The following is a 17,857-nucleotide window of genomic DNA, read 5'->3' on the forward strand; positions in this document are numbered from 1 at the left end:
AATGACCTCCATCTCACTTCTTCTGTTGCTCCATGGCTGCCTGTTCTGCCTTCCACTTCTCATTCTCGACTTCTCTCCAATCTTGAGGGATGGGCTCGTTTCCGTCTGTCTTCTTGACGCCGCCTGCAAACGCCGGGCGTCCGGCGTAGAGTTGGTATCCTTGACCTTCCTCGGCCTGTTCCATCGTACGGTATGCCACGGGCATGTTGCCTCGAAATCTTTTACGCATGTCCACCATGCCACGCTTGCATTCGCCGAAGCCCTTCTTCAGCTGTCGGCACTTGAGCGGGAGGGTGTTGACGAGGGGCTCGCGGAGGCAGTCGGCGGCGCTGTTGCGCTCTACCATGACACAGTCGGATTCTTGGAGGCACTGCGCGAGTGCTTCGCCTGGGAAAGCATCGGGTGTTAGAATGATTGGTATGCAGGCTGTATGTCAGGGTCAGTGATTAGCTTACGCAGTTCTTTGCATGAGCTGGGCATCTTGGTTGGGAAGGCTTTGGCAATGGCACCACGGCTCAGATCATGTAGCTTTAGGGTCAACCCACGATGACGATGAGGCTTCAGAAGGGTCGTTTTGCGGTCGAGATATGATTGGTTGGCTGTGCGTCGGAAATAAGGCGGACGCGCTCCAATTTGTCATAACACAGCATCTTACTCTGTACTACGAATAACCTAGGTATTACAGAGCTCTGTACGGAGTAGTCTACCTAAGAGATACAAGGCATTTTGGCTAACTACCTTACTAACCTTGCTCACAGAGCCAAGTTGTAACGTAATTCGTATCTCCAAAGCCATCAGGGCATCGCAAGCCTGCCCAAATTTGAACTTCATATAGCTCCACGGGTCGTTACCTATAAACTTGCCATAATTATACTCTGCGTCCTCCAAAGCCGCCCGCAACCCTCACGTCGCTTATATCTGGGATTTTAGCCTCAGGCTCCTTCTCATCAATTGCTTGTCCAATTCTCCCCTTTTCAACCTTCACAGCCGCCCATCTCTGCTCCCTTCCCGACCTAGCTCCTGTATGGCCTTCCCAGACTCCCAGCTCATCCAACAACACCTCCACGACCCATACCAGCTCAATCTCGTCTCCGGGAAGTTGCCTCACTGCACCCTCAGCATCCCGCCTTGTCTTTGGGATCTTTGTGCATAATAAATGCAAGTCCAGTAGCTGCGTAAATATCAGACCGAAGTTTGGTTTCGTGCGCCGGGCACTGTAGCCGTTTAATGGTGGTGGGTTGAAGATAGATCGTAGTGTTGGATCAACTTGGCTTTGCTTCGCTGGTGACGCTGCGGTTGCGGTTGCGAGTGCTGGGCCCGAGGATACTGCTGATGTCGAGTTCAGTAGAAGGATAAGTGGCTTCGACGATAGATTGCGCGAGAGATCGCGGAGGTGTGAGCTCAAAAGCTGAAGCGCAGCATGGGCTGCTGACTTTTCGCGGTGAAAGAAAAGACCTGTCAGAAGAGATGAGAAATGCGTAATGACGATAACGTCTGGGTGCTGTTGCGTCGTATTACACGGCTCCTCTGCCACTGGCTGCGAAGCCTGTTGAATGGGGGAGAAAGCCACATCATCGTCATCCTGACTATCCTGGATCTCGTCATACTGATATCTTGTTGTATTTGTTACCTCCTGTTCCTGCACCGCACCATCCTTCTCTTCAACCACCTCGCAATCCAGATCAGCCAGTGCCTCCCATAGACCATCCATGTCGAATACACAAGACAGCATGACTTTTTCAAGACATTGTCTGAGCTTCATCCTTATAGTATCCTTTGTGCACCGTTTGGCCTCGAGTTCGGACTTCACCGTGTCCCTCAAGCCGGCCAGCATTACGCTTGCTGGCCTGGGGGTGATGAGCAGGCCACTTGTGACCGTGCCTTCACAAAGTGAATGTGCAAGTATCTGGAGACCAAGCTGATGCAGAAAATTAGTCGACGTTTCTTTCACTCAATTAACGACTTTATCTGATTGTTGATCTCACCTGAACCCCCAGCTCTTCATCTTCCGCGCTGATACCCACAACACTTCCGCGTTCAAAGCCCCCTAACATAACCTCCTCGTCAATGACTTCGCATCCTGTCTTGCAGGCTCCCAACAGTGCGATCGCATCGCGCCTTTTTAACTCTCTATCGACCAGTATTGCTGCAGGAATTGGTTCAAGCTGAAAGTGGGAGCTTGCCTGTGAGGGGGGGCTTTGTGGTTGGTTCATGGAGTAAGGTAGCTTGTGGTCTAGTGCTATATTTCCGGTTGGTGCTATGCAAGGTCCAAGTGCATTACTGCTGCTCATCATTTATATAAGGTACCTATGCTTCAAGATAGCCCCAAAGCGACAACAATCAGACTAGTTTTTAATACGGCCATAACAAATCACAAATTGCATACTATCCTTTGAAGTCTTGCTAGACATGGTATCAGGAGTATTGATTTACTCAAGGTTGAGAATGATATCATCTCTTCAAGTGTCTAAAAACTTATAAGGCAAATCAAGGTAGAACCAATCTTATTATTGTCACACGACAACATCGCATTTGAATTTGTTGATGTCATGATCAGACATCAAGTCCTGATATAAAACATACAAAAAAGGCTTCATGAAGACCTCCCAGATCTCGGTCGGCAGTCCCATGTCCTTTTTGGCATGGTGACGACTTGCAGACGACTCAAGCTCTTGAGGTTCCTGCTAAGTCAGACCTGACAGGTGTAAATCTCCAAAACAGAGCAAATGACCCGACCTTTGGGCTTGGTTTCCTATAACCCATGCTGCCCGCCCCATCCCAAACTCAACAAAAAGAAGATAATAAATAGAAACTTCATCGGTATCCGGAGAGACCAAACAGACCTTATCTCGTCGCATTTGTATACCGTTTTCTTGAATAATTGTGTGCCTGGCCAAGTCTCTTTGCTTGAATCTCTGCAGTATCGTAAAGCAATGGTTCAGATTCTTGTACCGTGCTTGAGGCATACTCGGCACACCTCTCTGCCTCTCTTGGCGCCGCATTTTCTTGATCTCGTGTTGGCAGACTATTAGCCCACGAAGTTTCGTTCGCGTGCTCATTCATATTCTCCGCAAGGCTGTCCTGCCTTGACTGCCATCGCTTTGGACTTCGACTTGAGTCAAGGAGTCGCCCGGCACCTGTCCTCCACTAAACGGCCGTTCCGGGCACACCGGGCCCGTTGCTAGGTATCTCTGGCCGAGGCTTCCGCCCCTTTAGGCTCTTCATTCGTCCCATAAGCCCGGTGGGCTTTGGTGGGGCATCGTCCAAGGTTGTAGCGGCATCAGTTGTCGCCCGTCGCTCCAGGACAGCTCCTGCAGAAGGGCGTCTCGCTCCAGGAGGGCTGTTGGATGCCATTGAGCCATCTCGCGGCCTTGCACTGAAGCCTTCTTCGCCTTTACCGAATTCTGCAAAGAAGGGATTGTTGTCTGAACCGGTGCTCGCTGCTGTTGGATAGGCATCGGGAGTGATTCTGGAATATTCGCCATTGGGACGCCCTGACTGACTGTAATCGCGGGGACCCTTGTTAATGTGGCGAATGCGCTGTGCAAGCGACTTCTTGCGCTGTAGTCCACCCTCCATGCTTTCCTGAGCCTGTTCAGCCTGGTGACGCTGAATAGCACTTCGCGCAGCGGGGGTCCCTTCCAAGAAAGTTGAGGTGCCGAGGCCAACAGACTCCTCTCCATGAACAATCTGGTCTCGACCTGAAGCATCAAAAATGGCGGGCTCCTTGCTGCGGGCTTTTGAAGGTGCAGAAAAATCTCTGAAAGCCTCATCTGTGGCATTTCCCATGAGAACTGAATGGTCAGCTCGAGCATTGAGCGGCCCAGCGCCTCCAAGAGAGTTGTTTAGTGAATCTTTGGGGAAGGCTTGCATCGGCGCACGTCTCGCGTTTTGGCGATTTCGGTGGGGATTCAGGGCGTCGAAGGGTCCATCATGATGGAACACTGTATTGTGTCAGCAACAATGAACTCTGGGATTAGGGAGGGGATGAACGTACGTCCAGTTCCATAAATGCTTGTGGCATCAAGTTGATCAATAATGTCCATCTTTCTGCTGGGACGACTGGGCTTCTCCCTATCTCCCCGCTCCCGACGATCGCGGTCGCTTCTATCACCGCGCTCCTTGCCCTCTCCACGACGCTGTCGTTCGTACTCACGTCGCCGAGCCGCCTCGATCATTCTTTTCTCCTCCTCTGTAATTGGACGCGCATCAAAATCGACCAAAGAGGACTCGGAATTTCGTCGAGGACGTCGTGGTGGGGCACGTCGTTGCGGTGAGCTCTGTTGCGGTCGGGATCCAGAGCCTTGCATCCTTCGGGCACGAAGAGCTTCTTCCTGGGAACGCGAAGGGCGGTGGCTGCCACTCTCAAGCGGCGGATTTTCACCGCCGCGTCTTGGAGGCGGTCCGTTCATCGGTCGGCGAGTGGCCTGCTGTTTTGCTCGGTCGTTGGAAGCATCATCGAGAGTCATGGAGTTCTGTTTAATGGCAAGTTAATATCAGTGCAAGAAATCATCGTCCATCGAGAATTAACCATTCCCTGCATGTTTGAGGCAGTGGGAGAAAGATATCGACTGAAGTACATACAAAAATTTCCTCGGCCGAAAGAGACTTAGAGTCTGAGTGAGACGACATCGCACCAGGTGACCTAAGAGGCTGTGACAATAAATCAACCGGTGGCTGATCGAGAAATGGATTTCGAGATAAAGGTCGTGCTGGGGGGTCGTCAAAGGGAGAGGCGGGTTTGCTGGGGAAAAGAAGGTCGGCACTGGCTGGAGACGGTGCGCGGTTGCGGAAAGGGTTATTAGAAGATAAGTTGAGTGTGAGACCAGGAGATTGGCCAGAACTGGTGTGGCCTGTTTCCAAGAAAACTTATCAGCTGGGTGCCAGATAAACGGGCGCATGCATGCAATGACGACGACAGATGGACCAAGATGAAACAGACAATCTCCTTAGCATGACACAAGATGGATGCCAGCCAAGTGGACCGACCAGCAAGATTCTGGTGATTGTTGCGCCAAGTTGACTTGCGATCCATTCAACATTGCAGTTGATCCAGTCTCCTTTGTTTACAAGATTCCAAGCGCCGAGCTTTGGCAACTATCGGACGCGAATCCCGGTGAAAACAGAAGGGGAAACTTTGGGAATGGGGTGGTGGTCGCAGATCACATTAAAGCGAAATCAAGGGGCGGGCGCTTACCGGACTGAAAAGACTGAGCAGTAGACATGATTGCAAAGGGGTCAAGCTTGGGCTTGTGTTTCTGATTTGAAGATCCAGGAGAGAATGCGGAGCCAATCGACGTAGAATAACAGAGGAAACGGCAGCCGTTGCAACGCCAGGTAAAACAATGCGTTACGTGTGTCGTATAAAAGATAGGAATAGAGCCCGGGCTTGCGCAAACAAGGACGAAGGCAACTTCGCCAAGAGGTGAAAGTCAAAGAGCTGGCCGTGGTAAAATACGTAGGTCGGGATGGATTAAATTCCTCTGTCCTGAAAGCTCAGACCCAGCGTCATACCAAGTCAATAAGAGTACGGTACGCCACTCAAACGCGATTCGAATCCCCGTTCTGCGGTTCAACTTTCAACTTTGTTCAGGCACCTGGTGGGTCAATAGCTCTGGGGTGAAGTGGCCTTCGTGGTGCCTAAGGGCCAAGGGCTCGGAAAGGGGCTGGCTGGCCTGAGAAAGTAGTGCGATCGTCTTAGCGGCAGATGCCCCTGGGTTGAAGTTCTTAATGAATTGTTAGGTTCAAGAAGGATCGATTATATGAGGCCGGGAGGTTAATTGATATGGTAATCTCCAGTGCAAAGATGGAATGGGTCCTTGCCCAACGTATTTTGCAAAGCTAAGTGCCTGAAATCAACAAAATGCTGATGAAGGTTGTTCAATTTTCAGGTGCTTGGCCTCGGGGTCGAGTTTGGCGACTCGTCGATAGGCCCGTTAGCGGGGCAGGTCAATGCTCACGGCTGTCGAACTTGGGCAGGGGCCTTCAAAGGCGGGACTGGCAGGGGTCGTTGACCACTGGGTCGTACACGATGGTGCCAGGCAGGGTTAGAGGACAATAAGAAGATATAATCAGGGTCCAGAAAGAATCGCTTTTCAGGCAGTATCGTGGGTTTTTTGTCCTGTAAACAGGATATCCAGGTGTTTGCAATGAGAAAGACAAAGTAGCTGTATTTGTTGAGCTGTGCTTTATGGTGACAGCGGAGCGATGATGGGCTATTGTTGGTAAAAAGGTTGCTCCGTCGGCTGATAGAATCCAAATGTGAATTGGCCTTGAGATTGAGATCAGTGGTTCCGGGGTCAAGCTTCGGAAAGGCTCAGCAGCGACAGAGGCGTGTGAAGTATAGAAGATGGACGTAGGACGATGGATACTGCGTGAGCGATATGCTGCCTTAATTCGGTTTTGTTGAAGAGTTTGTTGCGTTGCCAGGGTTCGTGAGGTTCTCGGTGCTGTATAACAGTGGTGCTATGATGAAAGGAGTGGGTTGCCAATCTCTACCTGAGTTGTAATGGCCGTGTCAGTGAATGGGGTGATGGAGGAGGAGGAGGAAAGGAAGAAGAAAGGAGCGCTCGAGGCAACTGAGAGCCACAAGCCAGAGAAGTGAACGTTGTGTGGAATTGAGGGTGAAAGAAGATCAAAAACGTTCAACGGAGAGGGAGAAAGATGGAGGCATGAGGAGCCTGCTGAGAAGCTCGGCTGGGTAAGTACGGACCAGAACGAATGAGGAAATCCCAGGTCTAGGGTATAAGATGCCTAGGTACCTAGGTAGGTAGCTCTACAGTATGTACGTTTGGGCTGCTGAAGCCAAGTCGGTGAAGGCGGTCAGAAGGGAAGGAATCAGTTGTTTCTACATACAGGCTGGCAGCCAAGGTAAGGTTATAGCACCTAGAGGTACTACTAGGTAGTTAAGGTACTAAGTTAGTTACCTTGGCGCATCAGATTTTGGGGTAGAGACAACGGGAGCTGGGGAGGAAGTACGTAACTCAGAGCCAGTCTTGTCAACCTTGGCTGAGCTGAATCGAGCTTGGTCCAGATTCCGATCAAAAGTAAGGTACATGTAGGTAGGTACCTAGGTACTTACCTACAAGGTCTGACTTGAACTACGGACATTTGTGCCTGTGGCTGTGATTTATTAACATTTCCCTGCCCAGTCTTGCATCGTCCAGTCTGAGACTTTGCAACAGCCTTATTTCAACGGCACCCGACAATTACAACGCCTCCTACATAAGTAGGTAGGTATTGGCAGTTACCAGAACATAGCCCCATCATCATCATGTTACCATGTATGTCGAAGCATGGACCGAAAGCATTGAGTCTTACATAACTATGTGCTTTTTGTACATTCTAGCTTCATCGCCCATGTCCCTACACTTTCAAGTACCGGGTTAGAGTCTGGGTCTGGTCCTGATTCGAGAAGGTTGCGGCAGCTGACTTGGATCGTAGACATTGGAGAGGCTTTCACTAGCAAGGTTGACTACCTGGACCCAGATTGTTCGACCGACTGGCCAAGCCCACATAGGCCTCGTACCAGCCATGCCGCCGCCATGCCGTAATCTGAGGACGCCTAGAACTCCGTCTGATTTTCCTGATTATTGCGTGGGTTACTGTGCATGTCTACGATCGAACAATGGATTTGGAAACTAAGGAGTTCACATACCTCCCTTAGCATCAGCATCATTGTATCCCTAGCCTGCCTGCTTCCCTAGCTTGGGAAGCTTGCACGTATCCTGACCGAACTGTCATTTCCTTGTGGATGTCGGCCGAACACAAGGTCCCCCTACCCCTTAAACATCCAGGGCAATCACTAAGCCTTGCCCAGCCAATGACAGGGCCGTCTCTTCTCCACAAGTAGCAAAACGCCATGCCCCTGACGCCAGAAAAGTCAAACTCCACAGCTAACAAGAGCCCCGATTATCGATCATGGCTCAAATTTACTTTTCATCAGTCTCCTTTTTCGTCTTCTTTGTCAACTTCAGGGATGTGAGTCGCCGAAGATCTATCTCACCAAGTGGCGAGTAAGTTGATGGCTTCAGATCAATCAATCTCTGCTGGAGGCTTACCATGCACAACCCGGCCGCTGAGATCTTGTATTATCGGGCAAGATGCGCGGCCGAGATATTGGACAATATGGCGGGTAGCTACCCCAAACGTTTATAGACGCCTATTCACACAACAAGAGCAGTAAGAGACACAGCACAGAGCAAACACACAGAAACCCAGCCTCGTGTTCTTTCATTCCACATTTCCTTGACCTTGTCAGTCAAAAAGCCTGATCGAGCCCGGTCCAGGCTGAACCTGAATAGTAGCATTCTAATTACAATACCCGGACTTGGCTGGTGTCTTGTCTAGGGATCATGACCACGTGCTATATAATGGAGCCACCATCTATCCTACTATATCTGCAACTCGTACTTGGAGTAGCATCAAGAATGCATTGACTGGAAGTTTCCTGTTGCAAGCAAATCTTGACCAATCTCCCGTCCGAACGGGTGAACGATGCGAACCTCGGTGTAGACAGCAGGCTCCATCATGACGACCTTTAGTCGCAATCAAGCATGCAGCTCATTCTTTGTGGCGGGACAACGCCTAATAACCTGCGGCCGATCACAATCATATGAGAAGACGGAACCACGTAGCCACTCACTTGCGTAACGCGACAAAGCACCGGACACCTTTTCATGATTCCGTATGATGATCATAAGTTTATAATTAATGATCTGCCAAGCTAGGTTAATTGTTGCAGCCAGACCTGATGCAGTATCGTGACTTTGCTAGTCCATTGCTACATAAGACCCTGATTCTCCCAACCCCACACTCTTCAATTTCGTCACCCGCAATAGGCAAAGACGATGGCTTGCCTGCTTGCCTGCTTGCCTCGTCTAGAAGGAAAAATTGTATGGGGTACGTTGTTTGTCGATAGATGAAATTGCAGTAATTTCCGGTTATAATCCACTCGTTTGTCGACGGCTCCTAGCCTCCTACCGACAACAGTTTGAGTCCAGGCGTTACCGGTAAAGCGATGTTGTTATACGGAGTACTAGAGCTGTTACCGTTTGCTTTACCAGGGTAGATGCAGTGGTGTAGCTAAGTCTTCGCCCAGCACAACCTCAGCAGTCCCAATATCCCCTAATGAAGCAGATAATCGTTGGTCAGCACTCCATTGGCATGCCATGGCGCAAATCGTTTTGGAAGCTACTTACGCGGTCCTCGCGGTGCCCAATATTCTCCTGTCTTGCTGATATCAAGACTGTCAATCCAGTTGATGAGGCTCGCCGCCGCCTTGTCTGGTGTCACAGCTAGTTGATCAAACTCCTGTTAGCCTCCACAATACCATATATATTATATAGCAAGTGCTCGCGAGATCTCACCTCCACCATCATCCCAGAACTTGTCAAACCCTACGCCTTTTGTCATTTCAGTCCGCATAAAGCCTGGGTGCACGATGCTGACAATTACGCCCTGGTCCTTAAGATCCAAGCTAAGCAGCTTACCAACCATGTTGAGAGCCGCCTTACTTGCGTGATGAGCGTAGTTGCCACCCCCTTCCTTTGGATGTCGCAGAGTGATGCTGCCAGACTCGGAAGATACAAGCACCACTTTGGAACCCTTGCGCAAGAGACCTTTGTGGGTGAGCTGGTGGACGATAAAGACTGGGGCAATGGAGCTGGTCGTATACATCCGCTGCTCTTCCTCCCATTTCGGACCTTTGTCCAAGGTAAGGTCTTCTGTAGCAAAGTAACCGGCTGTGATGATCTTTTCTTGGTCCTCAGTCTCATGAAACATTGATGCTGATCGGATTGCTGCAATTGGAAATGCTACTCACCACCGAGTTGATTGGCTGAGCTGGATCTAGCAAACTGGCCAGCTTCTGACCAGCGTTAGATTGCATGAGGTCGATATCAGAAAGCCATTTGACTCCTGAGGGTGAATCTTTCGGACCCTCGGATGATCTGGTCGTACCGTAGACGGTGTTTTCGCTCTTTTCGGCGTACTTCTTGGTGAGGCTGGCACCCAACCCACGAGTAGCTCCTACGATGAGTATGACTGCCATAACGAGGTGGACGTATCAATCGGAGTGCTCTTGTTTGTATAGCGGCCCAAATGATAGCGGCGGAGGCTGATAGTTTGAAAGTATTGTTTAAGGGGACTACCTTGGCTTTCAAATCTAGCTCGGTCGTAGACAAGACTCCTCTCCTGCCACTCATAACCTTATCTAAGGTAGGGTCAGTAGGTACTTACCTACCTTACTCAAGATTGTTGATTACATGCGTATCGGCGTTGGTGATGTCATTCTGGGGTGGCGGGGCATTGTCGCGCCATCTAAGCTCTTTAAGCATCATTCTTATACACTGCTACGCTCGGTAAGGTAATTCCAAGTCAGTACATTAGTACTAATGTATGCACCTAGGTATTTTACAGATATCAATGATTTGACTCCAATATCTCTCATCTAACTCGATTTAGCATTCTCACATGACACTAGATGTGTTCCCCTTATATGTCGAAGAGTATCTTTGATAACAAGACCCAATACCATGCCAGTAATCTGTTGATTCAGTTCCACAATGGATTAACCACTTATACTTCCTTGGGCCCTTGAAGTGCTGATAAAAAATGTCCTTTCTACGCTGAGCTTGACCCCTGTTCTAGTCGATGATAAGCTGGCACTCGTCGAAAACCACCGTACAATGCCAGCTATGATCACAAACTCTGCTTTAAATAAAGTATGTTCATCAGTTGCTAAACTCTCCCTTCATTCTTACCGCTGATCCACTAGGTATCAATAGTGACGAGTTATGCCAAACATGAAAGCCCCGTTGAACAAATTTCCTACTTGGGGAGATATATAGTTACTTGTTTCATCTAGGTAGTTGAAGAATTAAAAGTCGAAGCTTTTTGGATTCCTACTATAAATTTCATATTCCCAGAAGTCAGGAATGCCCGTGCTCGTAGATACAAATATCGAAGACTTCTCCACAAGCTGTATCTGAAAACTTTGAAGCTTTGCCTTCTACCATCACAAACTGAAGCTCATGTGCAGGTTACGCCAATCCACTCTCCCAATGGTTTTGTTGCAGTCGTTCACCTGCTCAAAGCGAACGCTCTACACAATGTGGATGTGGACCTGGTCGACAACACGAACCACGGACATTTCATTTCGTTGTTTACAAGGCTATTTCGTGGCACTAATATCACAGCTCTATCCTTCAAACTCTACCACTGCCGATCCTCCAGTCGACCCTGTCGAAGTCGCGGTACCGGCACGAGGCCTGCCTTCGTTGGGGTTAACGTCGAGTAAACTCTGTTCTTGAGGTTTGCTTGATGCGCCAGCCTCTGCATCTGCTCCATCTAATAAATCCCGGTCCGAGCTCCTCACAGATCGTCGTTCGATGTCGGTGCTGCTACCTGAAGGTCCCTTCCTCACGCCGACTTCCACTCCGAGATCATCGTCATCTTCTTCATCTTCTTCAGGCCGCTGTCCGGGCAGAGCATTCTTCTCAAGTTCCTTTTGAGCCTCCTCCATCCGTCTTCTGACCTCTGTGGCGACACGCATTCCGTCCGTGACGATGTTATCGAGCACGCCGCGTAAGCCACGGCCTGCTCCTGGAGGGCCGACAGGCGGGGGAATAGGAGGCCTAGCTCCAAACCCAAGACTAGAGAATGTTGTAAGTGATGATGCTGACGTTGCTGTGTTGGGCAACCCCTCGATGATGTGGAAAGAAGCTGGGAAAGACGACTCAAAGAATTGTTCTAGCAACTCATCGGCGAGAACAACCATGCGAAAGGTTGGTAACGTAAGGTGCAGAGGGTGCGCAGGATCCAGCGCCGCATTTGCTGCCTCAGATTTGGCTTTCGAGACCCTGCGTCGTGAGGCTGCATCGTGGTTCCCAGCAGTGCTGAGAGAACTCTCTGATGAGAGGCTGGGTTTCTTAGCCTTTGTCGGAGTTCCGGTTGGAGATTCGCGGCCCAAAAGATCTTCTTCATATTCCCCATCCTCATCTTCATCCTCATCCTCGTCGCCTATAGCAAATGCATCTCTCGAGTCTTCATCATTTGGCGTTGCCGAGGCCGTGTCATTATGCCCGCTAGCTGGATCCGCGTACTCGAAGCACCGCCTTATAAAAGCACTCACACTTCCCAGGAACCTCTCGTTATTCGATATACCAGGCGGTAAGCCAGCTTGTGATTCATGTCCGCTTGCTGAATCACTTTCAAGGGCACTGGAGGTTCCAGGACTCAATGCGCCCTCTAGACCTCGACGAGACAGAAATAACAAAGCTTCTGAGATCCGCAGGATACCTTCACGGTCAACCTTGCCGTCCTTATCGTCGTCATATAACTCGAAGAAGTATGTAATAGTGCCCATGATGTCACGTTTCCCTTTGATTTGCGCTAGACCTGTAACAACGTTCTGAAGAGTAAGGGCAGAGCTGTCATCCACATCCCACCTCTTGAATAAACGTTGCAAAAATTCGTGATCAGCAGGCTCCGGTCCTCCACCCCAGGGTGACATTATTTCGGATGGCCGCCTGGCGCTGTGAAACATATTCTGGCGGTCGTCATAATTGCTATACTTTGTCGCACCTGGTGAATCCGATATAGCCCATTTCGACATGCTTGCAAGAAATTCGCGGAATGCATCGTAGTCCATGAGGCTTGTACTTGGACCTAATCCAACGCGTCCCTTTTCAACTTCGTCGTGATGAGTTGCGAAAATCTCAGATGCCCGCATCCTGCTTGACTTCGCTCGCCGCAATTTCTCTTGTTGAATCATATGGTCCCTCTGCTGACGTTCGTATAGAATATTGTAGAACCGATCATATAGTGAACCAAGCTCATCAGTACTTAACAATTTGCTTTCGGGGCCCAGATTGCGAATAGCGGTCCTCTTAGCAAAGTTCTCAATATTATTGAGGACGGCGTCCTTATTCTTCAAACGCAGCTCGGTGATACTGCTGTGAGTTATTCCTGCGAACTCCTTGAAGGCCACGACCATCAGTTCCTGGAATCGTGTTACGGCACGCAACTTTGGATTTTCAGACTTGGGGTGAGCCGACTCATCCAGGCGGACAAAGTAAGCCTTCAGAACTGAAATGAAAGCCCCATCATCCGCCGCATCAAGCAACTCCTCGCCATTGATGCGCAAGATTGCCAACCCTACCTGAAACAGTACCTTCGGTCCTTCGACGAAGAAAACGTCCAGAACACGGAAGGCAAAGACAAGGGGCATCGAGTTGATGTAGAGTGACAGAAACCAAGGGAGAGAGACGACAGACAATTGCACGTCGCTCTTGACAAGATGATCCCAGAGTATGGGCATTGTCCTTTCCACCAAGGACTCAAATACCTTCTGATCAAGAAGGGTTCCATACATGGTCGTGGAGTAATACCCGGGAACGAGTCTATCGCAAAGTGCTGAGAGGAGAAAGAAAGCCTGTGCTTCAGACATGTAAATCAATAATGCGGCCACGACAATATTCATGGCTTGGCAGTATCCGACCTCAGTATTAACCCAACTGTAAGCAGTCAATACCCGACGCAGTCGGTTGATTCCATCCTCGCTTTGAAAGCCTGGATACTCGGGAAGACTTCGGTTGAGGTCCTTTTCGATCTCGTCGATAGCAAGCGACTCTTGGCCTTCAAACTTTGCCAGGGTATCGGTATAGAGTGCTGGATTTTCCAAGCGTAAATAAATGGAGCCAGATGTGAGTTCCCAAATCTCCCCTCTGAGCCGGTTTGGCAGACCAACGCGAATGAGCTTGTGGAAAGTTGGTTGGCGGATCAGGGTAAAGTTTCGACCATTGTCACGTAGATACTCAGCCCAGAGGCGCATTTTCGCCCTATCCCGTAGCTTCTTTGGGTCGCCAGGGTATCGGAAGAGCATTCCTAGGCCGGCATCTGGTGGGGAGGCATTTTTCCTATCCTCGGTTCTGAGGAGATGCTCAGAATAGCACTCAGCAGCCACTCGTCGCAGTTTGGCTACATTACCAACTCCTGCCCTTAGGCCTTTTTTGAGGCCATCACAAAAACGTTCGCAAGACTGCCTGGTCCCGGCCAGGTGGATTGTAATACGTTGCTCTCTTAATTCCCTTTTGTCCTTCGAGTCCTTGTCTTTAGGAGTGTCGGCGAGAAGACCATTCCAGGTGGTTAGAGCTAGTGCAAACTGGAACATAGTGAGGTCAGTTTAAGTAACACGCATGAGCGTCTCACCAGTATGGATCATACCTGAAAGTTCTGGCTATTCAGGCGCTCAACTCTTCGTATAGTACATAATGGAAATGTGAAGCCGTTGCCGCTGGGGCCTCCGCCATGTGTCTGGCCAGTGAAAGCGGTCGACGTGGAAGTACTGGCGGATTGGACGAAACTAGTAGGAGTTGTTGAGAAGCACATAAAGTGTTCTGATAGGTGCAGTTTTCCAGCATAATGCCATCCTCTCTCTTGATCCTTATCGCCGTGTGTCGCGTTGGAAGGTGGAATAGTAAGCTCGGCGTTGATCTCGTAGAGGGGTGTTTGGGAGGCTGGGAGGCGGAATTGACTTTGGAATAGGGACGACTTGGAAGGATTGCGATCGGAACTGGAAAGATTGAGTCCCTGAGTAGGGTCAATAAGCTGCTGTGCTTTCTGGACAATGTTGGTCAAGTTTGAGAACATGATTTCGGTCAGCGGCGCATGACGAGGAGGATGCGGTTCGGCAGGGAGTATGCGGCTGATCTGGAAGAATCAAGGCTAGGAGTGGGAGACACAAAAAGAGTGTGAGAAAGCGAGGGCGTTTGAGATTATCTGGCTGAGTATAAGAGACTGGATAAGCGATAGTACAGAACAGATGGTAGGATTTCAGTATCGGGGCTGGACGAAGGATGAAGACAGCTGAAGTTATGGAGAGGAAGCCTGAGGTCAGTGGAGATGGATGGGGTCTAGCTGCGTCAAGTCTCCAGATATGGGAGTTGGGCCATCAGCTACTGGCCAGAGGAACCTCAGCGCATTCCTCGCCCAAGAACCGCTACTAGGGGCTCCCTAGGGCTCCCGGGTTAAGTGGCCTAGGGAGCTTTCCTGTCCATTTAGCGCATACCTACCTACCTTAGTTAAGGTATCAAAGAAGTGCGTGGCTTAAACTGTGGCTCAAGCTGTAGAATGGGCATCAGGGATACTTACCCTATAGTATCATAATTCAATATAGGCACTTAGTATTTAAATTGGTGCCCTCAGATCAAAGTAAACTCTAGGTCCTATTTATTATAACCATCTTACACTCTATATAGCTTCAATAGAGCTAAACACAATGTGGTCGGAGTTAAAAGGCTCTGCCATATTTATGCCCAACATAACAGCGACTCGACTGGTTGGTGTTAAGCATTGTCAGTGTCTGGGGGCTTCTCAGTGTGGGGAAGCTGTCACTGTCGCAAGACACAGCTACTGAGAAGGCAATGGATTTCCCATACTTTGAGGCTAAATGATCAGGGTGCCTCGAGGAATAACGCCGCTTCTCATCTTGCTGAAGTTCTACTGGATGTGACTGTATAGAATTGCTCGCACTGGTTGTGCTATGGCAGCAAAAAAGAAGCTTCAAGAAGCGCATGTCGGCATGGGAGGGGATGAAGGACAGTGAGATCAGAGGAATTGCCAAACAGAATTACCGTACAGTTGGTACGTTTGCTGCTGATATTCGGTGGCTATAGAGACCCTGGTGGCGAGTTTGGTCAATTTAAATACTTACCCATGGACTCTGAATGATACGCATAAAGCAAATAACAAAGAGACGTAATGGTACCTCATATTCGTGAATACAAACATCACGAAGTTGGTATGGATTGTGAGAATTGTTTTCTTTTAGATGAACCGGAATAGCAAGGCACTATGCATGGAAACGATGAACAACAGTTGTAGAGGCAGTCCGGACAAAAGATATACTGAACAACACGACCGCGGAAGCATTGCATGGGCTGTAATAACCAAGTACAATAATATGTACATATATTGGCATCTACCGATAAACTGATACTCCTGCTATGGTGATCTAGTCACGCCCGAAAGAATTCAGGATGCTTGACTCGACTTTGGTGGCCTTTGAAGAAATGATCTAAGACAGAATATATTGGGAAGTGCAGATTCATCACTAGGTCCTAAGACCGTCGAGGTAACATTTACCCTGTGATAGCATCTGTACAGGGTTCTTTAAGAAACTCAGCTCGCCACAGCTGAATCTGGCAGACAAGTCTGAACGACTGTAAAGAGTTAGGTACACAAGGTAGTAAGACTGCACCGTCCAGCTTGAATGACAACATACCTACAGTTTACTCTTTACAACGCTAGTCGGCTAACTGTAACTGTCAAAAGTGAACGTCGAGACAGTGCCACTAGTGACCAGGTAGGCAAAGGACAAACCTTGAGAGTTGTGCGAAGCGAGGTCTAGTATGATTGAGGCCATCCCCAGGCCCGAAAGCTTAAATATACCATGGTTCTACTGCCATCTGGCAGAAAACGGGTTTCCCAACCGGCTCTGGTAGTTTCGTTGCCGACTTGGGCTACTGGTACATACTTACATACAACTGCCGTCCAGCACTGAATTACTGAATCAAGGCGCCATCTCTGCAGTGGTACGTATAAGTGCTTGGCGATACTGCCGACATACCCAGAGCAGCCCGTTATCTCCCGCGTCTGAGATCTGACGTACATGGGCTGCATGGAATGCAATGGAGAGATTGAAAGCGTGGGGATGGCATGTCTTGAAGTGACATTCCAGTTTCAAGAATCTCATTCTAGGATCCGGCAGATTGGGAACAAGAGCCGGCGGCAGATGACGCAAGTGGATTTCGATCTAGGTTTTTGTGTTAATTGTAGGTAGGCTAGGTAGGTAGGTATTCGGCCAATATGGAACAGGTGGTTAGTTGTTGGCTCGAGATAATTGAAGTGTCTGGGTTACACTCCCAGCTTTGATCCTGAATCATACCAGCATTGTAGAGTAAGGTTGTGACTGAGAGATAAGGGGAACGAGTGAGAGCGTTTTCGTCTCCGATTATGCAATAGAACCCTCCTTTACGTCAAATAGCAGAAGCCATAAGCTCGACGACACCACCACTGACAACTTGTAGATCGCCAAAAGGGTAATCTCTGGGTGACCTCTCAAGTTCCCCGTCACCCACATTTTGCGTCATAATAGATTCTGGACCCCCGCCGCCGAGTCCACTTGATGTGCTCCGCTGTATCTACAATAGATCGCAGTTGATAGGAGGCTGAAGCCCAGACAAATGACAATGTATTTTCAAGTGCACCTGGAGTTTTGCTTCATGGAGATGCCACCTTGGATATAGGTAAAAGGCACCAATTCAGGAAGAAATAGCAATGGAATATCCGTCCTGGTTCTAAAGTCTGTATGGCCTCATTTATTCACCACATGCAGCGGCCTTCTTTCAGATAGTTACTCGTGCCATGTTGTTGGTCCTTCTTCGGCCCCTAGCCGAGTATACATATCCATGACATCCGATGGCGCTCGTTCACTCACCGTTTCATGGGGACGCCCTCGTCTTATCCTGAATAGGCACTCACGCTGCATTGGCTGTTGACCATAGTAGTCTAGCTCATAGACTAGGTAAGGCACATAAACATCACGTCAAGGCCGTTCATTTTTTAGCTTCTCATTCTGCCGCCTCCATCTTCATCACTATCTCGCTCGTGCATCGCCCACCTTCCGCCGCCTTTTCGTCGTTTCTTTTCCCTTCCGCCTCAGAGCCTCACCTCTTCCTCAGCCTCACTTTTGGTTCAAAACCTGCTGTCAACAATCTTAGCCCATTTCTTGATCGAAGCTTTGCGCTCAATCTGAATCTCTGCTCTTGAGGTTGCCACTTGGAATAACGGGCTG

The 17,857-nt window shown here is 49.3% G+C and overlaps 4 protein-coding genes across 4 annotated transcripts; all 4 read right to left on the reverse strand.

The window, feature by feature from the left end:
- Positions 1-13: 13 nt before the first annotated feature.
- On the reverse strand, positions 14-2,213 carry FSUBG_8842 (uncharacterized protein; the record flags this gene model as incomplete). Its single annotated transcript, XM_036687291.1, has 5 exons — positions 14-387; positions 456-626; positions 748-835; positions 908-1,918; positions 1,986-2,213. 5 exons carry the CDS (start codon positions 2,211-2,213, stop codon positions 14-16), a joined length of 1,872 nt encoding a protein of 623 aa, XP_036535682.1.
- A 934-nt stretch (positions 2,214-3,147) lies between these two features.
- FSUBG_8843 (pal1 cell morphology) lies at positions 3,148-5,225 on the reverse strand (the record flags this gene model as incomplete). Its single annotated transcript, XM_036687292.1, has 4 exons — positions 3,148-3,944; positions 3,998-4,475; positions 4,585-4,853; positions 5,198-5,225. 4 exons carry the CDS (start codon positions 5,223-5,225, stop codon positions 3,148-3,150), a joined length of 1,572 nt encoding a protein of 523 aa, XP_036535683.1.
- Positions 5,226-9,192: 3,967 nt separating this feature from the next.
- On the reverse strand, positions 9,193-10,051 carry FSUBG_8844 (3-oxoacyl-reductase; the record flags this gene model as incomplete). The annotated part of the gene is made up of 3 exons (XM_036687293.1): positions 9,193-9,284; positions 9,369-9,753; positions 9,824-10,051. 3 exons carry the CDS (start codon positions 10,049-10,051, stop codon positions 9,193-9,195), a joined length of 705 nt encoding a protein of 234 aa, XP_036535684.1.
- Positions 10,052-11,200: 1,149 nt separating this feature from the next.
- FSUBG_8845 (Mac1p interacting (MIC1)) lies at positions 11,201-14,652 on the reverse strand (the record flags this gene model as incomplete). The annotated part of the gene is made up of 2 exons (XM_036687294.1): positions 11,201-14,164; positions 14,227-14,652. The coding sequence occupies 2 exons, from the start codon at positions 14,650-14,652 to the stop codon at positions 11,201-11,203; spliced, it is 3,390 nt and encodes a 1,129-aa protein (XP_036535685.1).
- Positions 14,653-17,857: the final 3,205 nt, after the last annotated feature.

The sequence above is a fragment of the Fusarium subglutinans genome, assembly GCF_013396075.1.
Source record: "Fusarium subglutinans strain NRRL 66333 chromosome Unknown NRRL66333_c0000125, whole genome shotgun sequence".
Lineage (NCBI taxonomy): Eukaryota > Fungi > Ascomycota > Sordariomycetes > Hypocreales > Nectriaceae > Fusarium > Fusarium subglutinans.